This window comes from Diadema setosum, chromosome 11, assembly GCF_964275005.1.
Source record: "Diadema setosum chromosome 11, eeDiaSeto1, whole genome shotgun sequence".
NCBI classification, from domain to species: Eukaryota; Metazoa; Echinodermata; class Echinoidea; order Diadematoida; family Diadematidae; genus Diadema; species Diadema setosum.
The window spans coordinates 9,408,279-9,435,402 of record NC_092695.1 but is presented as its reverse complement, the minus strand read 5'-3'; the positions used below and the strand labels follow the sequence as shown (position 1 = coordinate 9,435,402).

The 27,124-nt window shown below is 36.8% G+C and overlaps 1 protein-coding gene across 1 annotated transcript in view; it reads left to right on the top strand.

Annotated features, from left to right (window-relative positions):
- Window positions 1–27,124, top strand: part of LOC140235064 (sodium- and chloride-dependent glycine transporter 1-like) — an 89,933-nt gene that overhangs the window by 368 nt on the left and 62,441 nt on the right. Inside the window, exons 2-3 of the mRNA XM_072315101.1 lie at window positions 16,075–16,272; window positions 22,225–22,356. Coding sequence (XP_072171202.1) covers window positions 16,075–16,272; window positions 22,225–22,356 — 330 coding nt within the window. The remainder of the gene's footprint in view (window positions 1–16,074; window positions 16,273–22,224; window positions 22,357–27,124) is intronic.

The following is a 27,124-nucleotide window of genomic DNA, read 5'->3' as shown; positions in this document are numbered from 1 at the left end:
CCCCAGCAGTCTCACCAAGAATTTAAATAGATTTTCTATTAGTATTGTATGTCCTAGAATAGATCTATCTAGCTTAATTGAATCCGCAACCATTTGAAATGAGGAAACGAGCTCCTTTAACATCCCATTGATGTTGAAGCCAAAAAGGATTCTTTACCAGTAACTGAATTTAATTCCAAAACCCATATCTCAAATGTGTCTCATTTTCTAAATGAATATTAAAGGAGAAGTTCCTTATTCCCGTTATTAGGAATATTTACTCGTACGTACGAGGGTCTATTTACTAACCTTTTTCTGCTCAATTGATAAACTTTTATACCAAGTGGAATCGGCCGTGGAATCCATCTTCAGAGCCCCACCACAGATCATGTTATTGTTACACTTTGATAAATATTCAAAACTCTTAATCAAAATAGTTTTAGATTCCTACCAAATCGTGCTCAATGAAGTTTTGCTGTTTGTGATGCACTACTCCACTAGCATGCCTGCTACAAAAGTGCAAAATGGTATTACTTTTAGGAGTTAAGTTAGCTGTGTGCTGTGTGCTGCAGTACAGTTCTGAGTGGATTGAGTGTGCACTGTACTTGATCTCTTTATTCTGAGATTTTGATGTGATGACTTGGGGCCCGGGTTGATCAAAAAACAGGTCCAAAAAAGAAAAAAAAAAAAGAAAGAAAAAAAAAAAACCTTCATACATAAGGAGAACTGAAAGACACATTTTTTTTTTCAATATATTTTGAAATGATACAATTTTGTTTCAGTAAATTGACAGCATTTTTTTTTAAGATTGCTGCTAAAAAAATAATTTGTATTGTATTTGTAAGCACTTTTCAAGTTTATTTCTTGCATACATCAAAGAAATTTTATGTGAAGAAGTCCCAACTCCCACTTGTGAAGTTGTATATCATGTGCCTTTTTAACAGTTTTACCATTAGTCCGGCCCCTGTCTTGCTGTATGTGTTCAAATGTAGCTCATCAGCCAAATACAGTGTCAGTTCATTGATAATGCCCCCACAGCAATAAATGCACATGAACAGGGATACTCAAGATGGATCCCTATACATGCACTCGGAATGAATGCATAGACTTGATCCCGTGGGTGTGTGAAAAACACACAAACAATATGGGGCAATGAGCAATTGTAGGCCTGTTGATATTTGATAACATTTAGTGTTTATTACTTTGATAGTTATAGTCTAGTTATTGCTCTTTTTTTTTTTAATCCATTGAAAGTAAGAAATGAATGTTTAATTTGAAATGTGTGGGTCTTTTTTTAAGTTCATGTGGTTGATTATCTAATACCAAAGAACTCTCCCTCTCACCTCTATCACATTTTCACCCTTCCCAAAGCAGAAATATAAATATCTCTTAAATATACTTTTCTCAGATTTATTGGAGGGGGAGGGGGATTCAGATATAAAGTAAAACATTCTGCTTCATCTTTCGTTCTGATGGCAGTTGTCTTGAAATCTGATCTTGTCTTCTTAAAATCTGTTTGATATGTGTACAAACTGGTGCTCAGATCTATAGGACAAGTTAACTTTACTAGTATGTACAGCTGTAGATTGAGAAAATTTAGTGGCATTTTATAGTAGATTATAGAGAGGGTAATTGGATAATGTTAAAGTAATGAATTTTAGAAGTTTCAGTGCTGCCATTGCTGGATGAAAAGACTGTACAGCTTATGATGTGACATAAGGAGAACAAAAAAGAAAATACAAAGGAAAGTCAGCATATTTTCACTTTTATAAAAGAACACTTGATAAAGCTCTTTTAGAAGGCAGGGGGAATAATATCACCCTTAACATACGTTGGTAACAAGTTGAAAGAATGTGTACTTATTTTTTCAACAGATGAAATTTTGTGAAATTCTCCTTAACATATTTTCCTCATATCTTTCCTTAGATGTGACAGCATAAACTGTAGTAGTCTTCTGATCCAGCAGTGACTGTGCAGAGACTTTAAAAATTCATAACTTAAAGGGACATTCCAGACGATTTTCATAATTTCACATCATGTAGTACATAAATCGACAACTCCATGTATAGATTTGTGGAATTTATTGCGGTTCTTGAGCAGAGAAACAATACTTTGAAAAACCTTAAACAAATTACACTGAACAAGGATGATGACATAGGAGGTTCACATATTTCAGAAATGTAGCAGTGTAATTTCATTACAATACTGCTTGCTTGCGAGTTCACCTGTGTATAATCAATGCATGCCTTCTTCTTTTGTTCTGCTTCCTTGAGCCCCAACTCATGCATTTTTATGGTGACTCTGCCATGTCATCATCCTTGTTCATTGCAATTTGTTCGAAATTTTGAAAATATTCTTATTCTTCATCCCAATTATCACAAATTCTGAAACTCTGTCCTCAGTATTACTAATTCATAGTTGTTCAAATGTAGAAATCTGAAAATCATTCGGAGGTCTCCTTTAAACAGAGTGTCTGACTTTCCTCGCTAATGTGTGTTTAAATTGTATTGCTGCATTCACTAAATGCACATGAACTTGTCCGTCCTTTGAGAGTGTCTTGGAATCTTCTTCAGGAATGCTACCCGACATTCCAGTGCTCACAGTGTGAATCCATTGAAACTGTCATTCTTTCTCTCTCTTTCTCTCTCTCTCTCTCTCTCTCTTATTTCACTGTACTTGTAGTTCTTATCTGAAAACCAGCCCTTTATACACAAAATAAGGATCTTAGACCAATGAATATGAAATTTTAAGAGTATGTCCAGCAACTACAGTGCAGCACACAGTGTAATCTTTGATTGGGTAAACTTCCGACAGGATATTCAGATAGTAGCTTACCCGAGTGTGTGTTGTTGGTAACATCAGTGCTGGGGCTGTACCATATCTTTGGGATGGGCAATTGGATTGTATTCACAGAGGGATTAAATAGCTGTTGTGTATGCATTGAGAAGGATTACTACAAAAACTCTTTTGTATTTTGAAGTGAGGAATGTCTTTACATACACAATGAGGGGGAGGGGGAGGGAGGGGATTCTATTTTGAATTGAATGGCCACCCTGAATGTAATCAGCTGTGAATATTGTTGGGATGAACTTTATGGGAATGAACTTGCCTCTCCTAATCTTTTGTTTCAAGTTTTGGAAGGTTAGCTAAATTTGAGGAAGGAAGAATTTGATATTGGAGCTTAAGAAATGCAGATGTGGGATAGGTTTCTCCCACTCTGGATAGATCTAGTCAATATCGTATTATTTGTGAATGGAAGTTTTTGCTGCAATCAAACCTCCAAGGCCTGGCCTGTATACACAAGAAGTTGCCTAGCTGTAAGTTTGTTTTGGTATGTGTGAGGAAACTTTGATCTGAGTGAAGGCAAAACCACTCATGGTCACCACGTATATAATGAATGTACTGTAAAAGTGGAAATTTTTTTGCGGTGTTGAAATTTTTGCGCAATTTGTGCAACCAGAAAATAGTGCGAAAATAATTGAATGCAAAAATTTTTGCTTGCCATAATGTTTCAGTAGTTGATATCTTGATTCCGCAGAATTGAATACATGTGAGAAACTCTTCTCACCCGGCTTGAGCGCAAGAAAATTAGTCTTGCTAAGATATCCACTTGTACAGTACCTGGTACTCAGGAAAAAAGGGAAAGGGGAACCCAACTTTGATCAAAGATACACCTTTACTACTGCTAGAATTATGTATTTGATGTTCATCACCTTCAGGCTTGAACATGTCCGACAGTATCATAAATTTTTTTATAGTACTCTATCAAAGGGGCATGTGCGTGGTGAGTGAAGGCTGAGTGATAGGGGTCTGAAGAGAAATGTTGCATCATGTTGAGTTGGTTGCCAAAAATTGTGTACCTGCAAGTATTTCATTTTGCCTGGTGTATGCTAGAGCATGGAGCTACAAACAAAATTTTGAGTGAGCCTCATGTGCACAATCATGGCACTGTGACATTGCATTTAATGAAATTGATGACATACACTAAGGCTTTTTTTTATTGATTAGAATTTATTTCCACAATGTGTTCACAAAGACTAAAAGCGAACATAACATACAATGATTGTTACCTCTACAAAACCATTTTGTCTGTTTTTCGACCTCCAAAAGTAATCGAAACATTCTAATAACATTATACATTTGCAAAAAATGGCATAAGTAGGAGTCGTAAGAAGCAAAATGGAGTAGCCTTAATATCAAAACCGCAGCTTGTATAAAGCTACGGTCACAATAGTCTAGCATAGTAGGCTTGCTAAGGGCGAAAAAAGGGGTGATCGCTGCATTTTATAGTACAAATGTCCTATTTGGCACACATGTTCCTCTGTACAATTGAAATTTTTTCATCTAAAGAGACAATCTGTACCTATGCAAATAAGCCTTAATTTGCATAATTTATCCAAAAATACATATAAAAATTATTTTAAAATATATGTGCATCCAGCGGAAATACCTAATTTGGTAAAAATGTTCTATAGAGTATGTGGAAACAATTCCTGCAAAAACTGATGTCATATTTATGTAAATTAACATAAGATTTGCATAATTATGCAAGTTATTGTGCAAAAATCAGCATTTTTCAAAGAATTTCTCAACTATTAAGCACTGGATCTTGTAGTACAAAGTTTGAACCTGGGATGGATGTTCCTTGGATCAAAAGTAAATGATTCATCTGAAGAGACAAACTGTCTCTATGCAAACAACCTGTTATTTGCATAATATGCATATCAATACCTACACATCAATAGATAATCAGAACAAACAAAAAGCCTTAATGAAGCTTTAAAAAAAACTCCCCTTAAATCTCATCCTAGATAAATTTAACACGTTAGAAACACTTTATGAAACAAAATGAGAAAAGAAATTGAATTTATTGAACCATCATTACCAGCTAATTTACATAATTACTACGTAAAGTAAAGTAAAAACATTATTTTTAAAGTTTTCTTACAGTCAAAGAACTGCATTTTATAATCGAAACTACGCAAGTAGTATGCATTTCCTTTAGTCAAAAGGAAATGGTTTGTAATATCAAAAGACTATTTTTCTATGCAAATAACACCTAATTAGCATCTTATGCATATTAATACTTACCAGAAGTCAATGGTCAAGGTCGACTTAAGAAATTGTATCAGTTTACGCGATAACTCGAGACTAGACTATGCAAATTTCACCAAACCTGGTCCAAAGATGACGTATGATGGGGCAAGTGATTAAGCAGTTTTTGAGTAAAATCAGCAAGAGGTCAAAGGTCAAAGAGTTCAAGGTCAATGCTAAAATTTAATTGTTTTCCCCATATCTATGCAACGTCTGAAGGTACTTTCTTCAAACTTACTAACTGCATACAATGTACTACCAAAATAAGATTCTCCAGAGAGTTTCAGGTCAAGAGGTCAAAGGTCAAATTTCAGGTGAAAGTGTTTAAATTTCACTTTTTTTCTATGTATCTTGCAAATGGTTCAAGGTGTCTTCATGGAACTTGGTACTGGCAGGGATTTTCTAGGGAATTTAGGGGTCATTTGTCAAAGGTCAGGGGTCAAAGATCAAGGTCAATTGAGCCCTCAATATTTCACTATTTCCCTCATGTTTTTGCAATACTTGTAGGATTTCTCTTCATATATTCATGTATTATGTAATGGATATTCTCTGGGAAATATCCTGCCAAAATGTCAAAGCTTTGATAAAAGTGCTATATTTCACTTTTTCTTTCATATCTTGAATGTGAATCAAGGTGAGATCATGAAACTTAGTACATAGTTGTGCATGTTCTACCTGACAGTGATACCTTTGTTTATTATCGAAAAAAAAAACGTTAAGCCCTCCCCTCTCAAATGTTTTTGTTTCCTCTTGATAAGTAGGAAAGGACATGGAATTCAGTGACATGGTGTAGTCATCACCATCATTACATTTAATGTATGGGTCGCATGGATGTTGATTTCGATGCACACATGTATAACCTCTGACATTCTTTATACCTTTTACATTTTTACCTGTGTATTTCTTTTGATTTAACCTCTGTCATCTTTACACTAAACCAGTTAACATAATTATTTTTTGGAAAAAGCTTCAAGATCATGTAGGTCATGATCATCTATACAGATACATTGTATTAGCTGATATGTGGTGGAATATAACATTCTTTGGACCGCCAGGGAGTTAGATTTTCCCAAGTGAAAACAATCACAACCAGGGAGAATATGACATTTACGATTCACGTAAACAGTAGCCTTTGACGATTTGTTGACAAATCACATCCTAGTAATTGTAAAAGCCATCGAATTAACTCTTTTATGGCTATGGCCATAGCATTTCTGCTTTGATTTATGGTTGAAATTGACTGATTTTAAGTCAGAGACTGAAATTATTTGACTTAAAGTACATGCATAACATCTCCTTTATTGTTCACATGACAAGTTTTGCATATTATTGCCATATCAAAATGTTATTGTGTATAAATTTCGTAGCATAGTTCCCATGCAATAGTAGCTCATAGTATACTGAGTTAACTTTTTTTTCCAGAAACAGACTTTGTTTCTCACTCAAGCTTGTAAGTTCTTAATAGGCGTTTTCACATCAGCCCGATAAATATCCAAGCTCGAGATATTTTTCGCAGAAAATATCAGCAAAATAGCGCGCTATTTCGAAACATCGGGCTGATGTGAAAACGCCTATTGTGTGCAGCTACCCTTGCATCCACATAATTTGCACAATCAGTTTGATGTAAAATGCCTCTTATTCACTTGATGGCCTAGAAAATACAATGAAAATTAGAATTTACACTTTCACTATGTCAGTATTTTTTGTAATGAATTTCTAACCATGACCTCAGTTGTGTACTACATGTTTGCAAGGGAAACACAGTCCTTTTGTAAGCAATATTTTTCCAATTTGCATCTTTTCATATATAGGCTCTACTGTTAGATTTGCATAATCATATCTAAAGAGTGTCACTATTGATTGTTATTTTTTCCACCCTGCAAAGCATTTATGCAATGAGGGAAAGTTGCTAGCAAAAATCATTTCAAAGATCAATATGTTTTGAAATTTTACGTGTGGAGTACTTATTTACATAATTTATGCTTAAAATGCCTAAGTTAATTAAACAATATGGAAACAATTTAAGCAACTGAAAAGTGTTGCTGTGAGAATATTGTCTTATTCTATTAGCTTTTTGGTTATTAAGTTCAAAGCGATTTAAGACATTGTCACATTAAGGCTTATTGTTTGTTCTGATTATCTGTAGATGTGTTGGTATTGATATGCATATTATGCAAATAACAGGTTGTTTGCATAGAGACAGTTTGTCTCTTCAGATGAATCATTTACTTTTGATCCAAGGAACATCCATCCCAGGTCCAAACTTTGTACTACAAGATCCAGTGCTTAATAGTTTCGAATTTCTCTCAAAAATGCAGATTTTTGCACAATAACTTGCGTAATTATGCAAATTTTATGTTAATTTACATAGGTATGAAATCCATTTTTGCAGGAATTGTTTCCACTTACTCAATAGAAATTTTTACCAAATTAGGTATTTCCGCTGGATGCACATATATTTTTAAACGATTTTTATATGTATTTTTGCATAAATTATGCAAATTAAGGCTTATTTGCATAGATACAGATTGTCTCTTTAGATGCAAATTTTTCAATTGCCCTAGGGAACATCTGTGCCAAGTAGGACATTTGTACTAAAAAATGCAGCGTTTACCCCCTTAGCAAGTCTACTAGCAGCCAGAAAGGGTCCCCGTGCACCCCCCCCCCCCCTAAAACAAAATTCTACGATATGTTCGAAGATCGTCAGAACCTGTATTTTCCGAATCCGGTTGTCGCCAGCGGAAAAAAAGGTTGCGCGCGCGTCTTATTTGCATATTTCTAAGATGGCCGCCGCCCGTTGCTAGGAGACGGATTATTTTTGAATAACTTTAGTTAGAAATAACAAATTACCATAAAAATGGTATGATTTTGAAGAGAATTAAATTTCTTACAAGCTGATACCCCATTTGATGGGATAAATAGTTGTTGTCATGAAATATTAAGGAAGGAATTATGTTTTTTTAGCATTTTTCTAAAAAGATACGGAATTTGGTTATAATGTTCTTTTCCGTACATCTAATATGCATTTACAAATAACATTTGAAATTTCCTAAAATTATCCCCCAAACATAGCTATTATCATGTGAAAACGGCTTTCCAATACACCAGTTCCTTTAAAAGTTACACGACATTAAAGGGGATAAGGTTCAATAGGTTTTACAGCAATATTTAAGGGTTATAATGTCTCCGCGCGCAATTACGTAGGTTCTGTATGTGGGGTTTGTTGTAGATCACTGCTATCTATTGATCAAATCTCATCGAAATCGGCGAAGAAAGAAAGAAAAATTACACTTTCTATTCCTTATATGAAATAAAAATGTTTTTTCTTTCTATTCTGTGTTACCAAACTCAATCCATTCAGCTTCCCATATGAACAGTTTCTTGTCTTTTTGGATTCCCTCCAAAATCACAACTTATCTGATATTAAAAAGTTCAAGAAAAAAATTTGACGTGACAGTTTCCTCTTATTGGAAGATTAAAGTGAAAAAAAAGAAGAATCTTATGCTAAAAGCCCTAAGAAATAAAGAACTTGTTAAATGGCCTTTCAGAGCTTAAAATGAAACATGGCTATCTTATTTTTTCATAACAAAATGAAGGGAAGTATCTGTGTAGTTCATGTCGGCCCATACTGGGTTACTATTCTTCAGAAATGGTCCCCGTGCACCCCCCCCCCCCAAAAAAAAGAAAAATCTACGATGTGTTCGAAGATCGTCAGAACCTGTATTTTGCGAATCTGCTTGTCGCCAGCGGAAAAAAAGGGTTGCGCGTGCGTCTAATTTGCATACTTCTAAGATGGCCGCCGCCCGTTGCTAGGATACGGATCATTTTTGAATAACTTTAGTTAAGAATATCAAATTACCATAAAAATTGTATCATATTAAAGAGAATTAGATTTCCTACAAGTTAATACCCCGTTTTATGTAATAAATAGTTGTTGTTATGAAATACTAAGGAAGGAAGGATTTTTTTTATACATTTTTCCCAAGAAATACAGATTTCAGTAATGTTTTTTCCATACATTTAATTTCTGTTTACAAATAACATCGGAATTTTCCTGAAGTTAAACCCCATAAATAAGTACTATTCTGTGAAAGCGGCTATTAAATACACCAATTTCTTAAAAAGTTACACGACATTAAAGGGAAAAGGTTCAGTACGGTTATACAGAAATTTAAGGGTAATGTCGACTTTCGCACTTGCGTAACGCGTGTAATACTATAATAATCATTGCAAGTATGAGACCCTATCACTTCTTACATCCAAATTATTGATTAAATATCATTAAATCTTGTAGAATATGAAAACAAATTAAATTTTTTATTCGCTATCACCTTTGATCTACTCAGCTTCACTTTTAGTTTACGTCTTTTTTCATCAAATAGAATGAAGGCATTACGAGAGGTGTAATTTCATGACGGCCGAAACGGGCTTACCTGGATAGGGGTTTCCAACATATCGATATTAATCAAACTTCTCTTCATCAACTCTCATTCTTCTGATCATCTTCACACACATACTCACACCTCCAGTATCGCACACAGGCATTCATGCAGGGGAAATGAGCTCAGTCATGAATTTCGTGAATTTATTCAATACGCCATTAATGCATTCATGGAACATCAAACTCGAATGCTTTATTTAGATGTCGAAATAAGAGTTACATGTATACCGCACAAGCGAAATATTTCTCACCATGCTCTAGCATGAAATCAATTTATCTTTTTAAGATAAGATCGCACATACGTGTTCTCATTCTTTGGTGGTTCGCCTGATGGTTTTTAAACATATTGCTCATACGTTTATTATTGCCAAGAAACTAATAGATAGATTACAAATACCAAGGAATGGCATTGATAAAAACGAATAGTTGCAAGTCAAATCCAGTCGCTTTCAAATTCTGTGGGTTTTTTTTTTTATAGAAAATGATTTCATGGGTTGATTTAAATGCAATACAACGTAAACTTGGTTGTTAAATCCGTTAGGAGTGACTAATAATCAATATTATACAAAAATGAGAGAGAGAGAGAAAAAAAATGTTATGGTTAAGTAGACCTTAATGCATGGATCTATAAAACATGAGGGAAATGTCTGAGGGAACATTAACTATGCATGCGTGTATGTATGTATGTGTGCATGTATATACTATAACTATGTATATATAATATATCTATATCTATATATAAATATATATATATATATATCACGTTTATATTTATGCAGGTTTGTATACTTTTGTGTTGTGTGTGTTTGTGTTCAAGGATGTATGTGTATGACTAATGTGTTAAACATTAGACATATTCAGAGTGTAAATGTTTAACCACAACGAATACAATATTTTCATGTTTTCCACAGAAATTAGTTGCTAAAATGATTTGAAGTGTATCTGCTATAGGCGCATCTGACGTGCAATCCACTTTTAGAGCGCATGTAAGTTCCGGTGGAATAACATTTTAACTCATGCATGAATTAAATACACCATCCAATGTTTTCAGATATCCATGCCCTACTCGTCCGCCGGTCCTTTTTAGATAGAGTAACTATAAATGTGCATTATCGATACCCAAAAGATTATTGACATGGCACGTTAAACACTTTCACTAGGTTGCCATTGTCGCGAGTCTCGATATGCTAATACATGTATACTATCTACCACAAATCGATTCTTAGTCTACGAGTGACCGTGGTGATCTTATCATGGCTTATCACATCTTGAGGTCTATGGTGGTAATCGTGTTGATCGTAGAAGAATTATTGGACTGTTTCGAAAAATTACTACGATCAACACAATGTCTTTGACTGACATCAAGATTTGATTATCTGATGATCAGCACGATTAGTCCCCGAGTAAGACCACGATTTCGGGCGAATCGAGAAAGTGGACCCAGCTTAGTGAATTCCACGAGAGTGGTAACTTACCATAAGGATAATCAACACGACAGTTTCAATACCGTACATATCAATATTTACATATCTTCAAAGATTACTTCACCTATGTAATCTAGATTCTTTTGTATGCCTCCGCCAAGAAGTGGTGCCGGAGGCATTATGTTTTCGGGTTGTCCGTCCTTCCGTCCGTCCTTCTCTCCGTCCGTAATGAATTTTGCGGACAGCGTAACAAAAAAAAAAACAAAAAACAAAAAAACTGACATTTGGCATATGTATGTGTATTGGGGGTGAAATTCTGCCTATCAACTTTTGGGTGCACATGCTCAAGGTCAAAAGTCAAAAGGTCGAGGTCAAATGCTTAAAATTTCACTATTTCCCTCATATCTCTGCAATGCCTAAAGATATTTTCTTGAAACTTAGTGTATACAGGTATTATCTAATTAAAATTCACTGGTAAAAGTTTGGGGTGATAAGGTTAAGGTCAAATGTGAAAAGGTCAAGTGAAAATGTTAAAATTTTACTTTTTTTCTCTGTATCTTGGATATTGTTCAAGGTATCTTCATGGAACATAGTATATATTATGCATGTACTGACTGGAAGTGATTATCTAGGGAATTTGGGGTTCATGGGGTCAAAGGTCAAGGGCAACACTTCAAAATTTTACTATTTCCCTCATATTTATGCAATGCCAGCAGGACTTTTTTTTAAACTTGGTGTATGCATGTATAACCCAAAATAGAGATTCTCTGGCAATTTCTTTTTTTTTTTTGCCAAAAAGGTCAAAGATCAAAGATCAAGAGAAAGTGCTGAACTTGCTTCTTCCTCCATGTCTCGGAAGTGGCTCATGGCATCTTGAAACTTAGTACATTTTTATGCATGTTCTGCCTGACAGTGATTCTCTTATGAATTTTAGGGTCAAAGGCCAGATGAAAATGGTAACAATTTTCTACACAATACAAAAATTGCACTTTTTCTCCATACCTTGAAAATTACTTAATGCATAAACTTATGAAAGGGCCAAAGTCAAGTTAAAGTCCTAAAATTCCCAAATACATGCTCTCCTATTCATCCAATTAGACCTAGGTCAAGGAAGGTGACCATTTTGAATTTTGAATGGAAACAATGTCATTATCGTTTTCAAATTCCCAGTAACAGGGCATTTAATCTTGTTGCTTTCGCGTGGCCTTTCTTTCTATAATATACAAGAAGTAAATTTGTTATTGCTTTCAGCAATAACAAATTTGGGCCCGTTTATCTATATCATGACGAACCTCCGGAATAACGAACCTTTGGGGGAAAAAAATGAACCTTCGGAATAATAAACTGTGACCAATATTGTTATATTGTACAAGCTTTAACGCCGACATCTATTAACCTACTATATTACTACTTTCACTCTTTGAAAGGAAACACGCCAACAACCAACGACACAACAGGAATGGAAACAATGTCATTATCGTTTTCAAATTCCCAGTAACAGGGCATTTAATCTTGTTACTTTCGCGTGGCCTTTCTTTCTATAATATACAAGAAGTAAATTTGTTATTGCTTTCAGCAATAACTAATTTGGGCCCGTTTATCTATATCATGACGAACCTCCGGAATAACGAACCTTTGGGGAAAAAAAATGAACCTTCGGAATAATAAACTTTGACCAATATTGTTATATTGTACAAGCTTTAACGCCGACATCTATTAACCTACTACTACTTTCACTCTTTGAAAGGAAACACGCCAACAACCAACGACACAACAGGAATGGAAACAATGTCATTATTGTTTTCAAATTCCCAGTAACAGAGCATTAATCTTGTTACTTTCGCGTGGCCATTCTTTCTATAATATACAAGAAGTAAATTTGTTATTGCTTTCAGCCGGCAGCATAGCTTTCGATGGTTTGTGATATCATTAGAATTAAAACATTGAGCTCTCCCTAGCTGACAATTGTAAAGTAGTAGCCCGCCAAAGTTGGATTACCTTTTTTTGATACGCACTGTATAACCTGGAAAAAAAAACCAGATTTATTGGGTTTTTATCAATTGTACATTATAGCCACTCATATAATGATGTATTGTTTGAGTTGGTCTTCGTACACCACTTAATTACCAACTGCTAATAATAGTCGTAATCTTCGTTGTAAAATTAAACTAGAAATGTCGCTATGACGACTGGTATGCCTCCGCCATAATGCATGATTCTCCTAAATGGTCTATAGTACACGTGGACAATGTGTGATTACATTTTCACAAAATTGGCAAAATATTATAATGGCATGTTTGTCACAAATGTGTTGAATGGTCACCTTCCTTGACCTAGGTTTAATTGGATGAATAGGAGAGCATGTATTTCACTTGATCTTTGACCTTTGACCTATCGTAGATTTTTTTTTTTGGGGGGGGGGTGCACGGGGACCATTTCTGAAGAATTTATGATGTAACCCAGTATGGGCCGACATGAACTACACAGATACTTCCCTTCATTTTGTTATGAAAAAATAAGATAGCCATGTTTCATTTTAAACTCTGAAAGGCCATTTAACAAGTTTTTTTATTTCTTAGGGCTTTTAGCATAAGATTCTTCTTTTTTTTTCACTTTAATCTTCCAATAAGAGGAAACTGTCACGTAAATGTTTTTTTCTTTAACTTTTTAATATCAGATAAGTTGTGATTAATTTCACGTTCTTGGAGGGAATCCAAAAAGACAAGAAACTGTTCATATGGGAAGCTGAATGGATTGAGTTTGGTAACACAGAATAGAAAAAACATTTTTATTTCATATAAGGAATAGAAAGTGTAATTTTTCTTTCTTTCTTCGCCGATTTCGATGAGATTTGATCAATAGATAGCAGTGATCTACAACAAACCCCACATACAGAACCTACGCAATTGCGCGCGGAGACATTATAACCCTTAGATATTGCTGTAAAACCTATTGAACCATATCCCCTTTAATGTCGTGTAACTTTTAAAGGAATTGATGTATTGGAAAGCCGTTTTCACATGATAATAGCTATGTTTGGGGGATAATTATGGGAAAATTCAAATGTTATTTGTAAATGCATATTAAATGTATGGAAAAGAACATTATAACCAAATTCCGGATCTTTTTAGAAGAATGCTAAAAAACATAATTCCTTCCTTAATATTTCATGACAACATCTATTTATCCCATCAAATGGGGTATCAGCTTGTAGGAAATTTAATTCTCTTCAAAATGATACCATTTTTATGGTAATTTATTATTCCTAACTAAAGTTATTCAAAAATAATCCGTCTCCTAGCAACGGGCGGCACCCATCTTAGAAATATGCAAATTAGACGCGCGCGCAACCTTTTTTTCCACTGGCGACAACCGGATTTGGAAAATACAGGTTCTGACGATCTTCGAACATATCGTAGAATTTTGTTTTAGGGTGGGTGCACGGGGACCCTTTCTGGCTGCTAGACTACAAAGGTTCATACGAATGTCACTGTTCGTACGGATTCTGGAGTTCGTATGACTGCCTTACGAAGAGAGGGTTTCGTACGAAGTTAAAAAAATCTTGCACCGTACCATCGACCAGGCTACGAACTTACGAAAGGTCTATGAACGCTTGTTTCGTACGGCCTTCTTAAGAAGTCAGATCTTTCAAAATTGTCTAAAAATTGTTTGTACAGTGTTCATAGCAATTCTTAATCATGGTACTTTTTGTGACCGAGCCTTTACTTAGGCCCTTAAAAGTGAAATCACATCATGGTGAGATGATGATTAAACACATAACAGTAACAGTATATACCAGAGAATGTTGTAAAGGACATCAACAACTGTTTAGAACTGAAGCTTCGCATTATGAGAGAGAGGAATGGAAAGAGAGGATAAGAAATAGAGGGAATAGATGAGACAAGTTGAGATGAGAGGAGAAAGAAGAGATGGAGAGATGACAGGATATTGAGCAGGAAGATTGATAATTTCACACAGAATATCTTTGTAATTTAAAAATTTTCTCTAGAAGTTAATCAGAACTAGATATTTCTTTTAAACTTGTGTCCAATGAATTGTAGAGTTTAGGCCCGGTGAATGTAAAAATTTTGTTGGCAGATAATGTTCTATTCAAAGATAAATTCAGTGAGTTTGGCTGCCTTGTGCCCGGATTATTGTGAACAGAAGTATTTTTGATAAACATTTCACAGCAGATCATTATAATTGAATTTGTGCATGAACTGACCTACATGGAAATCATAAAAATCATAAAAATGAGAATCATGCCAGGAAGGGGAAAAAATTATAATGAATAATAAATGAATGTTTAGATGAGGATGTCCAAGAGCTTCCCACTAGGCTTCCCACTAATCCATAACACAAGAAAGGAAAGTGTCGTGTTTGTGTTAACTGTCTTCTGATGACTTTGAGTGTGTGATATCATCCCTCCCCTCCAGTCATGCTTAACAAAAGAACAGAGATGGTCCCTTATGTGTTTGTAATATCCAGATTTCTCCTGAAAGTTCTGCCGCACATGGCAAATGATTATGGAATGATTTTGAATTAACATTTCTAAGTAATGTACATGTGATTGATCAAAGTCAAATTTCCTTTAAAATACTTTTGTGCTGGATATAATACTTGGTACATTGTATCCGCACACACCTACAAATGCGTCACAGCATACAAGGGTATGTCTTGACAAAAAGAAAAAAGAAAAAATGCATTCTGCAATGTTGTCTTTCTCAGGTTTAATCTCTCCTCTCTGTGCATGATAGGTTGAGTTGTATTGGCAAAGTAAAGGTTTTAACAGGATACTATATTTTTACATGCACAAATTGAATGGAAATGCCCTCTGCCTCATTTTTTTTTTTCATTCACCCAAAAGGATCTGATTGATGCTGCTTGAAGTATGGCCTTGAACTAAAAAAAAAAAAAGACTCTGTGAACAGAGTCTCACAGAAATTTTTCCCAATGATAAAACATGAAAAACTAAACTCCCATCCAGAAGTATCTGCTTTCAAGTATAGCTGTGCTAAAGTGTAAAATCAGAAATCTCTGTATATTGAAAGTGTTTGAAACTATAGAACAGACATTTCATATTTGATTTTTTTTTGAAAACTGAAGATATTTTTGTGTGTGTGTTTATAATTTCAGTTTATCCTCCGGAAGAAAGTAAGGGCAAGGAAGCCCATCTGGACGGAGAAGTTAACCAGTTTGATGCGGAGAAAGAGACGGAGAATGAGCGAGGAACTTGGGGCAGTGGAATGGAGTTCATCCTCTCCACCATGGGCTACGCCATTGGTCTTGGGAACGTCTGGCGCTTCCCATACATGGCCTACGAGAATGGTGGAGGTAAGCGCCGTGGCAACCGCATTCATGAGGGCGTGGGTTTTTCAAAGACATGTGTACACATGTCCAGCTACCAAAATGCAAAGGCTTAGAATGGAATATCTGCCATTTTCGTTCAAAATGTACTGAAATAATCTAAGAATTGTTGGGCATCACCACCTAGAACGTGTGGACTTGATAACACTAAATGTTGAAAAAACAAGACTGTAAAAAAGGAAAATTTTTGAGAGGGGTGCAAAGGTACAGCTATACCCCCTTTCCCTGTTTATGTTTTTGCCCCCATTCCCTTGCCCCCAACCAACCAACAACAACAACAACAAAGACATGTATTGTCGATTCATGCAAAGCCAAAAAAGGTTTACAAATGTTCTTTCGATTCCAACTTCCTTAAACAATCTAGGTTGTTAGTGCTCCAGATTTTTAATGCTTGGACTAGATATTTCACCTACTTTACATGAATGTCCCTTTTGGTCCAGATGTACATGTATACCTGACTCCAGTGGGAAAGGTTATTGTGCACCTGATGGGAAAACTTTAATACAGAGAAGAGGTTACCAGGGGTCTATTATTATCATTATTGAATTTGAAGGCCCTGGAAAAGGACTGCCAGGAACGTTTATAGGGAGTATTTTTTATTAGAAAAGAAACTTGCTTACGCACGCAAAAATAAGTTTATTTGTAAGGTCAAGCACAGGCACATCTATGTTATCAGTCATAAGTGGCACGAAGAGATTGAAATGAACCACTTCCACATCCCAACCCACCCCCTCGCCCTGAAAGACTGGAGATGATCAAAAACAAAACCTGACTTCGAAAAAACAGTTGTGACATTTTCCTCAATGTGGAAAGGAATGCCGTGGACCTTCGTGAGCATTCTTGGCGGCCAGCACGAGTCAAAATATGCATCATCATGTGTTGTAACAGCTGTTACATAAATTAATTTTTTGGGTCAAAATCATTGTAATGTTGGCAAAATGTCAATGTCCTTGAGATTACTTTGTGTCACAGTATGATATATATGACTGATTGTAGGATACCTGAGTAAGACATCACAGCCAAATTCACGAGGGTGGTACAATTTTGGCCCATGGTTTAAACCATGGAAGAAGACTAGTTTTGTATGGGGCGCCAAGGGTCCCATGGCTTATTTCGTTACAAAATCAGTTATTTCGTTGACAAAATGATGGCCTATATTTTGTGACGAAATGAACATTTCGTCGATGAAGTGATCATTTCATTAACGAAATGAACATTTTGTTAACAAATTGGTCATTTCGTCAACAAAATGACTGATTTCGTAGCGAAATAGGCCATGCGACACTTGGCACCCCATACAAAACTACAGTCTTTGTCCATGGTTTAAACCATGGACAAAGATTGTACCACCTTCATGAATTTGGGCCCACATATCTCAGTGATGTTTAGTACAAAGTAGTAGAATGAGATGATGAAAATACAGGGAAGGGGTTAGTGATTTGTGGGGTTTTGGGGGTTAAGCAGTTGAAATGGATATTTAATACATGAATTTCCTCTTGAGGATTCTGTAGAATATAGCTAGGTTTTATTGCAAGTTTTGAGTGCTTAAACACATTTAGAATAGGCATGAATGCAGATTCGGAGCGCATAAGATGTGAAAAGACGTTATACTGTATACGCCATATATTTCGTGAGTCTAAATTCTCGCGAATCAAGACTTCCCGACAATTTCGCGAGTGGTTAATTTCACGATCATGGAGTCGTGTACTGAATGGAGAAATGTTAACACGTACGTCACATTCATATCGGTATTAAGAGTCAATATTTTTGCGTGTTTTCAATTTTGCAAATAGCAGCTGACTCGTGAAATTCGCGAAAAATAAAAACCTCACGAAATATTCGGCGTATACAGTGTGTGAGAAAGAAAAGGTACAACAACATGAAAAAACCCTTAAAACACATTTTATTTGAGCAAAGAATAATGTCCACTAGCACATCAGTTGCGATCAGTATACTTGGGCATTGGTTTTTATGAATCACTTGTACATCTAAATGTAAGTTTTTCTCTGTTTGAATGAGGAAAAAAATTGTTAAAAGCAAACATTCAAGCGTATCTGCTTTTGAAGTTGTTAATCAGGTACTTGTCAATGTTTGTTTTCGGTCACATGCGTGAATGGCAGGAAGTATGTTCATGGGACCTGCAGATCCCCCTCTTACACAAAAATTCAAAGCTGTGAAATCTACAATAAATTTTATAACATTTATTTTTTTTTTGTCATTGAATGACTCTGCACACAAACCGTGTGTTCTTTGCTTATCCACGAAATAAAGAATTTGCTCACACACTTAAAATCAATTTCAAAGTCCATGTTTAATTTGGAGCTGATAAGTCGTGACTAAATATGACGAAAGAATAAAAAGATCACTACGTGTGTACAAGGTTTCAAGTGTTGCTGATAGAGTGCGATTTTATCAAATGATTGTGCAATTCTGCCTCATAGATATTGCGAGATATTAAAGTTGGAGTATTTACTCAAATTCCCAAGGATCTAACTATATTGATATTTATGCTGGCCCCAAAGTCTCATGGTATGTGAGGCCTGTTTGTTGCTACCCATACACTGTATAATGCCAACTTCCTATCTGTAAGTTCAAGGACAAGTTCACCTTCTGAGACATGTATGATGTGTGGATTAAATGAATGCAGCAGCATTAGTAGTTCAACACATCTGTGAAAGTTGGAGGGAAATTGAACAATCCGTTCGAAACTTCTGAATTTTTAAAGTTTCAGTGCCACCATTGGTGGTTGAGGAGTCACAGGTGTAGAAAATTTAAAGAGAATTCCAGTAATCAAAAGAGAATTCCAGTAATTTCATTTTCTTTTCTTTTTTTTCAAAGTACACCTTTTCTGTACTTGTGACGGGTGTACACTAATATCATTCCCACTGCCTTCTGAAAGAGACAAGTTAAATGCTCATTCATCAAATGTAAGAAAAGTGAAAATATGTTGAATTTTCTCTACATTTTCCTTGTATTGTTTTACACATGTGACATCACAAACTTACGTCTTCTCATCCAGTGATGGCGGCACTTAAACTTAAAAAATTCATAACTTTTGAATGGATTGTCTAACTTTATCCTCAATATGTCACTGATATGTGTTCTACTGCATTTACTCAATCCACACAGAAAGGTAAACTTGTCCTTTAAACCCTCTTGGAACTTGGGATCCAGGGCAAGGTTAATGAGATTGTGGTTTGTGCGCACCTGGTATAACATAGATGATGGAAGTTTGACAGAAAGTGCCCTACATCACTCGTATAACTACAATGTTTCGGAGATTTCATGCTACAGCTTGCTTCGCAAAACACAACGTCCTGGCTATTAAGCTTTTTTGTTTTTGTTTCAAATTAAATTGAGTCCTTGAGCATTTTGTGTCCACATTGGCAAATATCCAAGCAAAATGTACCATTTATTAAATTGTTATCAAACTTGAAATGTTCTTGGCTCTGAGGGTAATAGGGTAGAGTTATGCTAAAACCAAAAACACTTTTTTTTCCCCCTTGGTGAATAGTCACATTTGGACATTATTATGTGTACTCTAATGACCTATCAAAGATGGCAGAAATTTTCAACATGCACAAAAAGAAAAAAGTGGAATTTTTTGTTGTTGTAAGTTATAGTTAATGTGCTCTGCCTTTTTTTTATCATGCTCACACAATAAAAGTTTATTTTGCATTTTTATGCTTGTGTGTGTGTGTGTGTGTGTGTGTATGTGTGACAGTGTGTATTTGTTTGTGATTTTCTTTCATTAACCCAAACCCATATCTGCTGGTCGTGTAGTGTGCAGCTTAAAGGCTGTTGCTGCCGGAAGCTATTTCCGATGTACATTCACTATTTAAAACTGCCATCTCATATTCAAGGTGATGTCACCGACACTTATGAAAAGAAAACTATGGAAAAATAAAGGGACCTATATCAATTGAAAGAGAAAGAAATGCCCTTTGATATAAGATGTAAATCAGTGTCATGTCATGAATTATGTGACGTCATATGATTTTAGTATTTTCATGTGATTTATATAAATTTAAGAATCACACTGCTTATTCAAAAGAAACCACTTTTGAAAAATATCCATAGCCTTTATGCAGAAAAACAACTATCAATTTTGAAATCTTCATAATGTAAGCGTTCCGATGGTAAATAACTCAAGGGTATAATGCTTTCAAATATGAAGAAATATCGAATAGTAACGCAAAGATCTGCGGACTACTGTGGTCTATTTTAACCTCATAGATTCCGTGGGTGGAACTATGTACAGTAAAGTAGGCCTAGATACATACGCATACAGCACTGGTGTGCAATCTTACATAGATGTAGACCTATTGTGTCAGCAGCCTGCTGTGAATACAAATCCAAATGAAAATTTCAGTGACTGGAAGTGATGCAAAGGACTCTGGGATATCAGGTCAGGGTCCACAGGCAATGATAAGCTATATAAATGACGTCATCTTCCAAGCCATTTCTGCTCCAGGTTATCCCGTAGATCAACGTTCACAGCGTTTGCGGGAACTATGGGATATCCCGTAGATTGGCGGATATTGGTTATTAGTGATCATAGAATTGAATTGGCACATTTCATGTTAAGACAGAGCATTAAGCCTCTCACTGGGATACCCGCCCAAAATTAACAACACACCAAAAAGTTTCCCTAATTTTGTACCTCCGCCAGGGAGGTGATATATATATGTGAACGTTTTTTGTTGATGTTGGTTGGTTGGTTGGTTAGTTTGTTTGCTTGCTTGTCTGTCTGTATTTGTTTGATATCTCAAAAAGTTGCGAATGCATTTTGATGAAACATACAAGAAAAGTTTATAATGGCACAGGGAGTAGATGTTAAATTGTAATAATCCAGATAACTTTAAAAAAAAAAAACTTTTTAAAATTTTTTTCTTGAAAGATTATAATTGCCAAATAAGGCCAACAAATGAGGGAGTTCAAGCTGTGCATATTTGAGACGTACACACATGCGTACTGAGCGGTGAAGGTGAGGTGAATCGTGCAGCTAGCTGCTTATAAGGTAGACTCTACTGAGACACAAAAGAAAGGCTTATATGCTAGGGTTAGGAAATGGGACAGGCAATTTTCAGCATGCATGATGATGTATGGGTAGAAGTGAGCTGGTCTCCAAGTGCTTTTCTAGTTTACTTAAATGCCTTTATCAGATTGTTCTGATACTTATGTGTGACTCTGTCTTTCCAGATGTCTTTTTTGTCTTTAACAGAGATTTGTTTTTTAATACTTCTTTGTTCGCTCTTCCTCTGAAGGGTATGTCCATAGTAACTGAAAATTTAAAAGATCCAATCTTGGTAAATCCTCTAATGAAAGAACACAGAACACCCAAAGTTTCCAACTTCTTACAAAAAAACAACAACACTTCTTGTAAACATGAAAGTCCCAAGTGCCCATTTTGTGTGTGTGGTGTGTGTGTGTGTGTGTTTTCATTCTGAGTAAAATGTTGGCATATATTTTTAAAAGAAAATAAATTCTTAATATATCTTGGCAGAATTATTATTTTTTCTTATGTACCCTGAAGTGATTCTCTATTTACACTGTAGTTACAGGTAAATTTGTTATTAGCTCCTGATGAGATATATCATATTGAGAAGATAAAACATTTTTTATCTGTCAGCAAAAAGGGCTTACCCTTGTGGATGGTAAATATAGAAATTATGCATATCCACATCACAGGAAAGTCGGGACAGATCTTATCCTTTCTACGTCTGATCGTCCATACTATGGACTGCATCAAAGCTGTTGGGACAATTTGCGGGTTGGGCACGCCCTGCTGTATGACACTCAACATTCACACAGACAGACAGACAGACAAAGACACACACACACATAGATATGCGATGTATAAATGTATTGTATCCATGTACATTAATATCATATTCCTTGCCCTCCACTATCTTGCAGGAGCCTTCCTCCTTCCGTACATCATCATGCTCCTTATCGTGTGCTTCCCCATCATGTTCATGGAGATGGGTCTCGGCCAGTTCAGCAGCCTGGGGTGCATCTCGGTGTGGCGCATCAGTCCTCTTTTCAAAGGTGAGCACAGCAACACCCCCCCCCCCCTTTCCCCCTTTTGGTCTTGGTTTGAAGACTAGCATCCTTCCCCAAATGTACAAGGTGGACTGATGGACCTGGTTACTTAAAGCCCCGTTCTAACAAAGCCTTTCAAACCGGAGTTACCACCACAACATCTGGACAATCTTTTATTGGAAAGTTTGTTCTGGAGGGCATATCTATCTGACCAGTGGAGACACTGCTGCAACTGTTGCTAGTTGCTACTGATCAGTCGCAGTGACTCATCTTACTCAAAAGGCCAACAAATGGCAACAAATGGCAACAAATGGCAACAAATGTCAACAAATGGCTTGCACTGAGACATAGATCCACATGCAGTGACAACCCAGATTTCACGGGAATGTCGCCATGAGGTCATCAGCAGTCATGGGGACAGCTCAGAGGCATTTTCCCAGTTGAGTAGAAACATCTCTATGAAGTCTCAACATTGTCGCATTTAAGTCTCTGCAACTTAATTGGTCCCTGCAAAGTTGCAGAGATGTCTTGGACATGCAAAATTTGTTTCTGTGACGTGACTGCAACTCATTGAGATGTCGCAGAGTTGTCTGAGACCAGCGACGACTGATAAGATAGAATGTGATTCATCTTCCTGTGACTCCCTTGAAACCCGGATGGTCTCTGAAGATATTGCAGAAATCCCGCAAAAACGAGTGGGGGCTGTAATAGTGGCCACCAGGTTGCCACCACCTAGTCTCTACCTAGTCTCTAGTCCAAATTAAAGCACTGCAACAACCAGGAACATTGTCCCCTTCCCTTGCCTGTCAAATTAACTGTGACTGCATACTGGATTTTGTGTATCTGTAGGAACAGGTGAATTGGATAGCTTCGTTGCTTAGTTGCTTGGGAAAACATTTCCTGTAATAATCTGAAAGTCCTGTTTACGCCGTCTGTTTGGACAGTAATACACCCTCTCAGCACTACAATTGTGAATAATCAAAACAAAACAAAATGACAGCTTCTAATAATCAAATGTATTATTTATGCATTCTTTTGCTTACAAACCAAGAATGTCCACTCTGGTAAAATGTTCATATTTTGTCTTGCACATTGAATTCCATAGTCTGACAAGTTGAGAGGTCTGTCCATCTGTGTCCATATAAATACCTGGATGTCTATAGGCATATCATTAAGTAAATATGGTAGGGTTAGTTGATTAAGACTCAGGCATCTCAGTTATGGAAATTATGTAAGTGCAGGGACTGGGAGTACTGTGTACATGAAGTTTTAGAAGTAGTAAACTTAGCATTTGAAGTAGAACAATTGATTGCCAGAAGTACTAACTAATTAGTTCTTTTCTTACACTTAAAGTTCATCCATATTGATCCCTGACCAAGATTTACATGTGATCTTAACCAATTTATGTAGAGTTAAGAATGCCCCCCCCCCCCAAAAAAAAAAAGAAGAAAAGAAAAAAAAAAAGAAGAAGAAATGATCATCAGATTTCCGCATTGATAACTTTCAATGGGATTAAGCTGTATGAATGCTATTTCAGGGTCTAATGCACTTGTCAATTGTAGTCCCGGCCCATGGGTACCCAGGGATGGCTGGGACTTGCAACCAAATTGGGCGGGGATTTCAGCACTTTTTTCGCCCGGGTGGGTCGGGAATAGACTAGGCTTTGTAAGGGGAAATTCACTGAATTTGCCCCGGTGGGCCGGGGATGTACCGGGGTGTTGTCGGGGGAAATTCAATTATTTTGCCCCGGTGGGTCGGGAATGGACCGGGCTTTGTCGGGGGAGATTCACTTATTTTGCCCCGGTGGGTGGAGAATAAACCGGGGCTTGTCGGGGGAAATTCGCTCCAACCAAATGGCAGGGATTTGGGGCGGGAATTTTGGCCGAGATTGAGCCAGATTTTGCTTGAGAATTGACCATGACTTGTACCATTTCCAGTACGGTAATGTGACTATAAATTATTTCGCTTGACTAGCAATTCCCCGCTATTGAGGACTCGGTAACATTGCCCAAAAGTCGCGTAAACGCACGAATCACGTAAGAAAATAGAGCCTTGCGTGAAACATGCGCGATTTGCGCATTTCCTGAATTTTCGGACGTGGAACCTTCGATCGTATTGTCCGCCCAAAAGTTGCGTAATCGCATGAATCACGTAAGAAATTTGGTTTTGCGTGCTTGTCGAGAATTTGATCATTTTCGCTGATTTACGTAATGAAAAAATCACCGATGAATTGCGCAAGAACTATACGGAAAGATCACGCAAAAATATAGCGTCAATCATACATGAGTTGTTAGTGATACATTAGTGATTCATCGATCAGATATTTCGTAAGTTATATGCGCTTATTTGCGTGTTCTGTTAGAGATACATAGGCCTAGGTCCTACGCCAATATTTTTTTTCAGTGATTTTCAGTGATACGTAGGTGTTCCACGCGAGAAATATGCGTCATTAGTATTCATGTCAATAGTCAGTGGAGAGTCATTGGTGAACGCGATAGGGGCAACATTTTCGCGAACAATCGCTGATATTTCATGCATATTTCGCGCATTGTTCGCGTAAGAACCACGCAAACTACGCAAAAATTACGTAAAATGCAGCGCAATAATGCGTAAACTTTTATGCGAAGCCGGAATTACGTAAAGCGCCGATGGTCGGCGCACACATCGGCTGACAACTACGAAGGTTCCAGGTTGTAGACAAACTCATGAAATGCGCAAATCACGCATGTATCGCGTAAATAAGGCTCGAATTTCTTACGTGATTCATGCGTTTACACGACTTTTGGGCAGTGTGACAGGTCCTCAAAACTCGGCTTCGCGTAAAAGTTTATGCAGTATTGCACTTTTTAACATAATTTTTGCGTAGTTTGCGTTGTTCTTACGTGAAAAACATGCGAAATATGCGTGAAAAACTACGCCGTTCAAACATACGCGAAAAACGCACGAAATATGCATGGTATATCAGCGATCGTTTGCGAAAATGTTGGCGCTATCACATTCATGTGCGAATCATGCGCGATTCATACGCAATTCATTGTAATAAAGTGCAGATTATGCGTGATTTTCCGTGGACCTCAGTCTTCGCGCACAACTACGAATTCGCCCTACTTGGGGCCTTTGCGTGCCTATGCGTTGAAAATGCGTGGTTTAGTGATTTTTTTTGGTGATATTTCCGTAGTTCTTGCGCAATTCATTGATGATTTTCAACGCGTAAATCAGCGAAAATTCTCAACGGACAAGCACGCACAACCAAATTTCTTGCGTGATTCCTGCAAACTTACGTGACTTTTGGGCAGTGTGACCGGGCCTTGAGGGTCGGGACTTGGCCGGTCGGGACTTGGCCGGGGATTTCTATGCAAATACGCCCAGCTTGTCGGGGACTTGGCCGGGGATTTCTGCACAAATATTGCCCGGCCTGCCGGGGACTTAGCGGGGGATTTCCGTGAAAACTTTGCCCGACCTGTCGGAGACTTGGCCGGGACTTGGCCGGGTGGTGTAACATCCAAAAATTGCAAGTGGGATGCAAGTCCCGGCCATCCCCGGGTACCCAGGGGCCGGGACTTCAATTATAAACAATTATATAACATCTTATACCTAAATTTTGCAGAAAATCCCATTCAATTTGGTTAAGTGGCCACAGAGAAATGTGGATCGTTGTAAAGCATGTCTTGGGACAGAACTTGGAGGGAACAGATTCCTGGCATGCTCTACACAGATCCTCATTTCTCTTTGACCACAGAGGCAAATTGGGTGGGATTTTCTGTAAGATGTGGGTAATAAGTTATAGTTTCATACCCTGAAATTGTATTTGGATTGATTCACTATTTTCAAAGTTATCATTGCGGAGGGTCCCATTGTACTACATTTTTTTAGGCCCTAATACATGGTATTAGGGCCTACATCCATCATATTACTTGGACTTACTCCATTGACTTTCATGGCCACAAAATGACAGTGTTTTTATAACTTTTGATGACACCACTGCTTGACCATATCCTTTGACCTTTCATGCATTCTGCTATTCTAAAAATACAATCTACACTTCACATACATTGTAGCATACATGGGCAAGGTACGCAACTGCAGTAAAGAGATCGTGTGCAGACTGAGAATACTGGTCAGATTTTTTTTTTTTTAATTCCTTTGTAAGTCTAAAGCATCAAGAATTGTAAAGTCAACCGATTTGAACAAATGCAACTATTTTTTTTCTTCAGTATAGTGTGTATGTATGTGTGTGTAACGAAATACTCAGAATTGATTTTCACCTTCATGAGTCCCTACATTGTCAAGTAAAGCATTTCTAAATTTGTCAAATATTGACACGTTGTATTCAGAATTTACCCAAGGTTTATTTGCTAGTAACAGGTGTAAGGTTTCCCCAGTGATTAGTGGAACCTTTAGAGTTGGAAACACTGGCCATGACAGATTTCACTTTTTCAAGATCGAGCATTTGTAGTCAACTTATACTCCTGACAATACAAGTAACCCTAAGCTGCCAAGATACAGCTCAGGTTACTTGCTGTTAAAGCCACCGGCAGTTTAGGATAGGTTTGCCTTAAGCGGAAGGGTTCCTGTTAATAATATTGACAACTGGACATAGACCATCATAAATTTTGAATTCATTATTTATTATATAACGCCTAAACAGATTCCTGTCATTTGACTGGTTGTTTGGCATTGATCATTTAGTCCATTTCACTGTGACATCATCATCCATGCAAATGTGGCTCCATTTACCATGCAATTTTGGATCCATACGATTTGCTCCATTGCA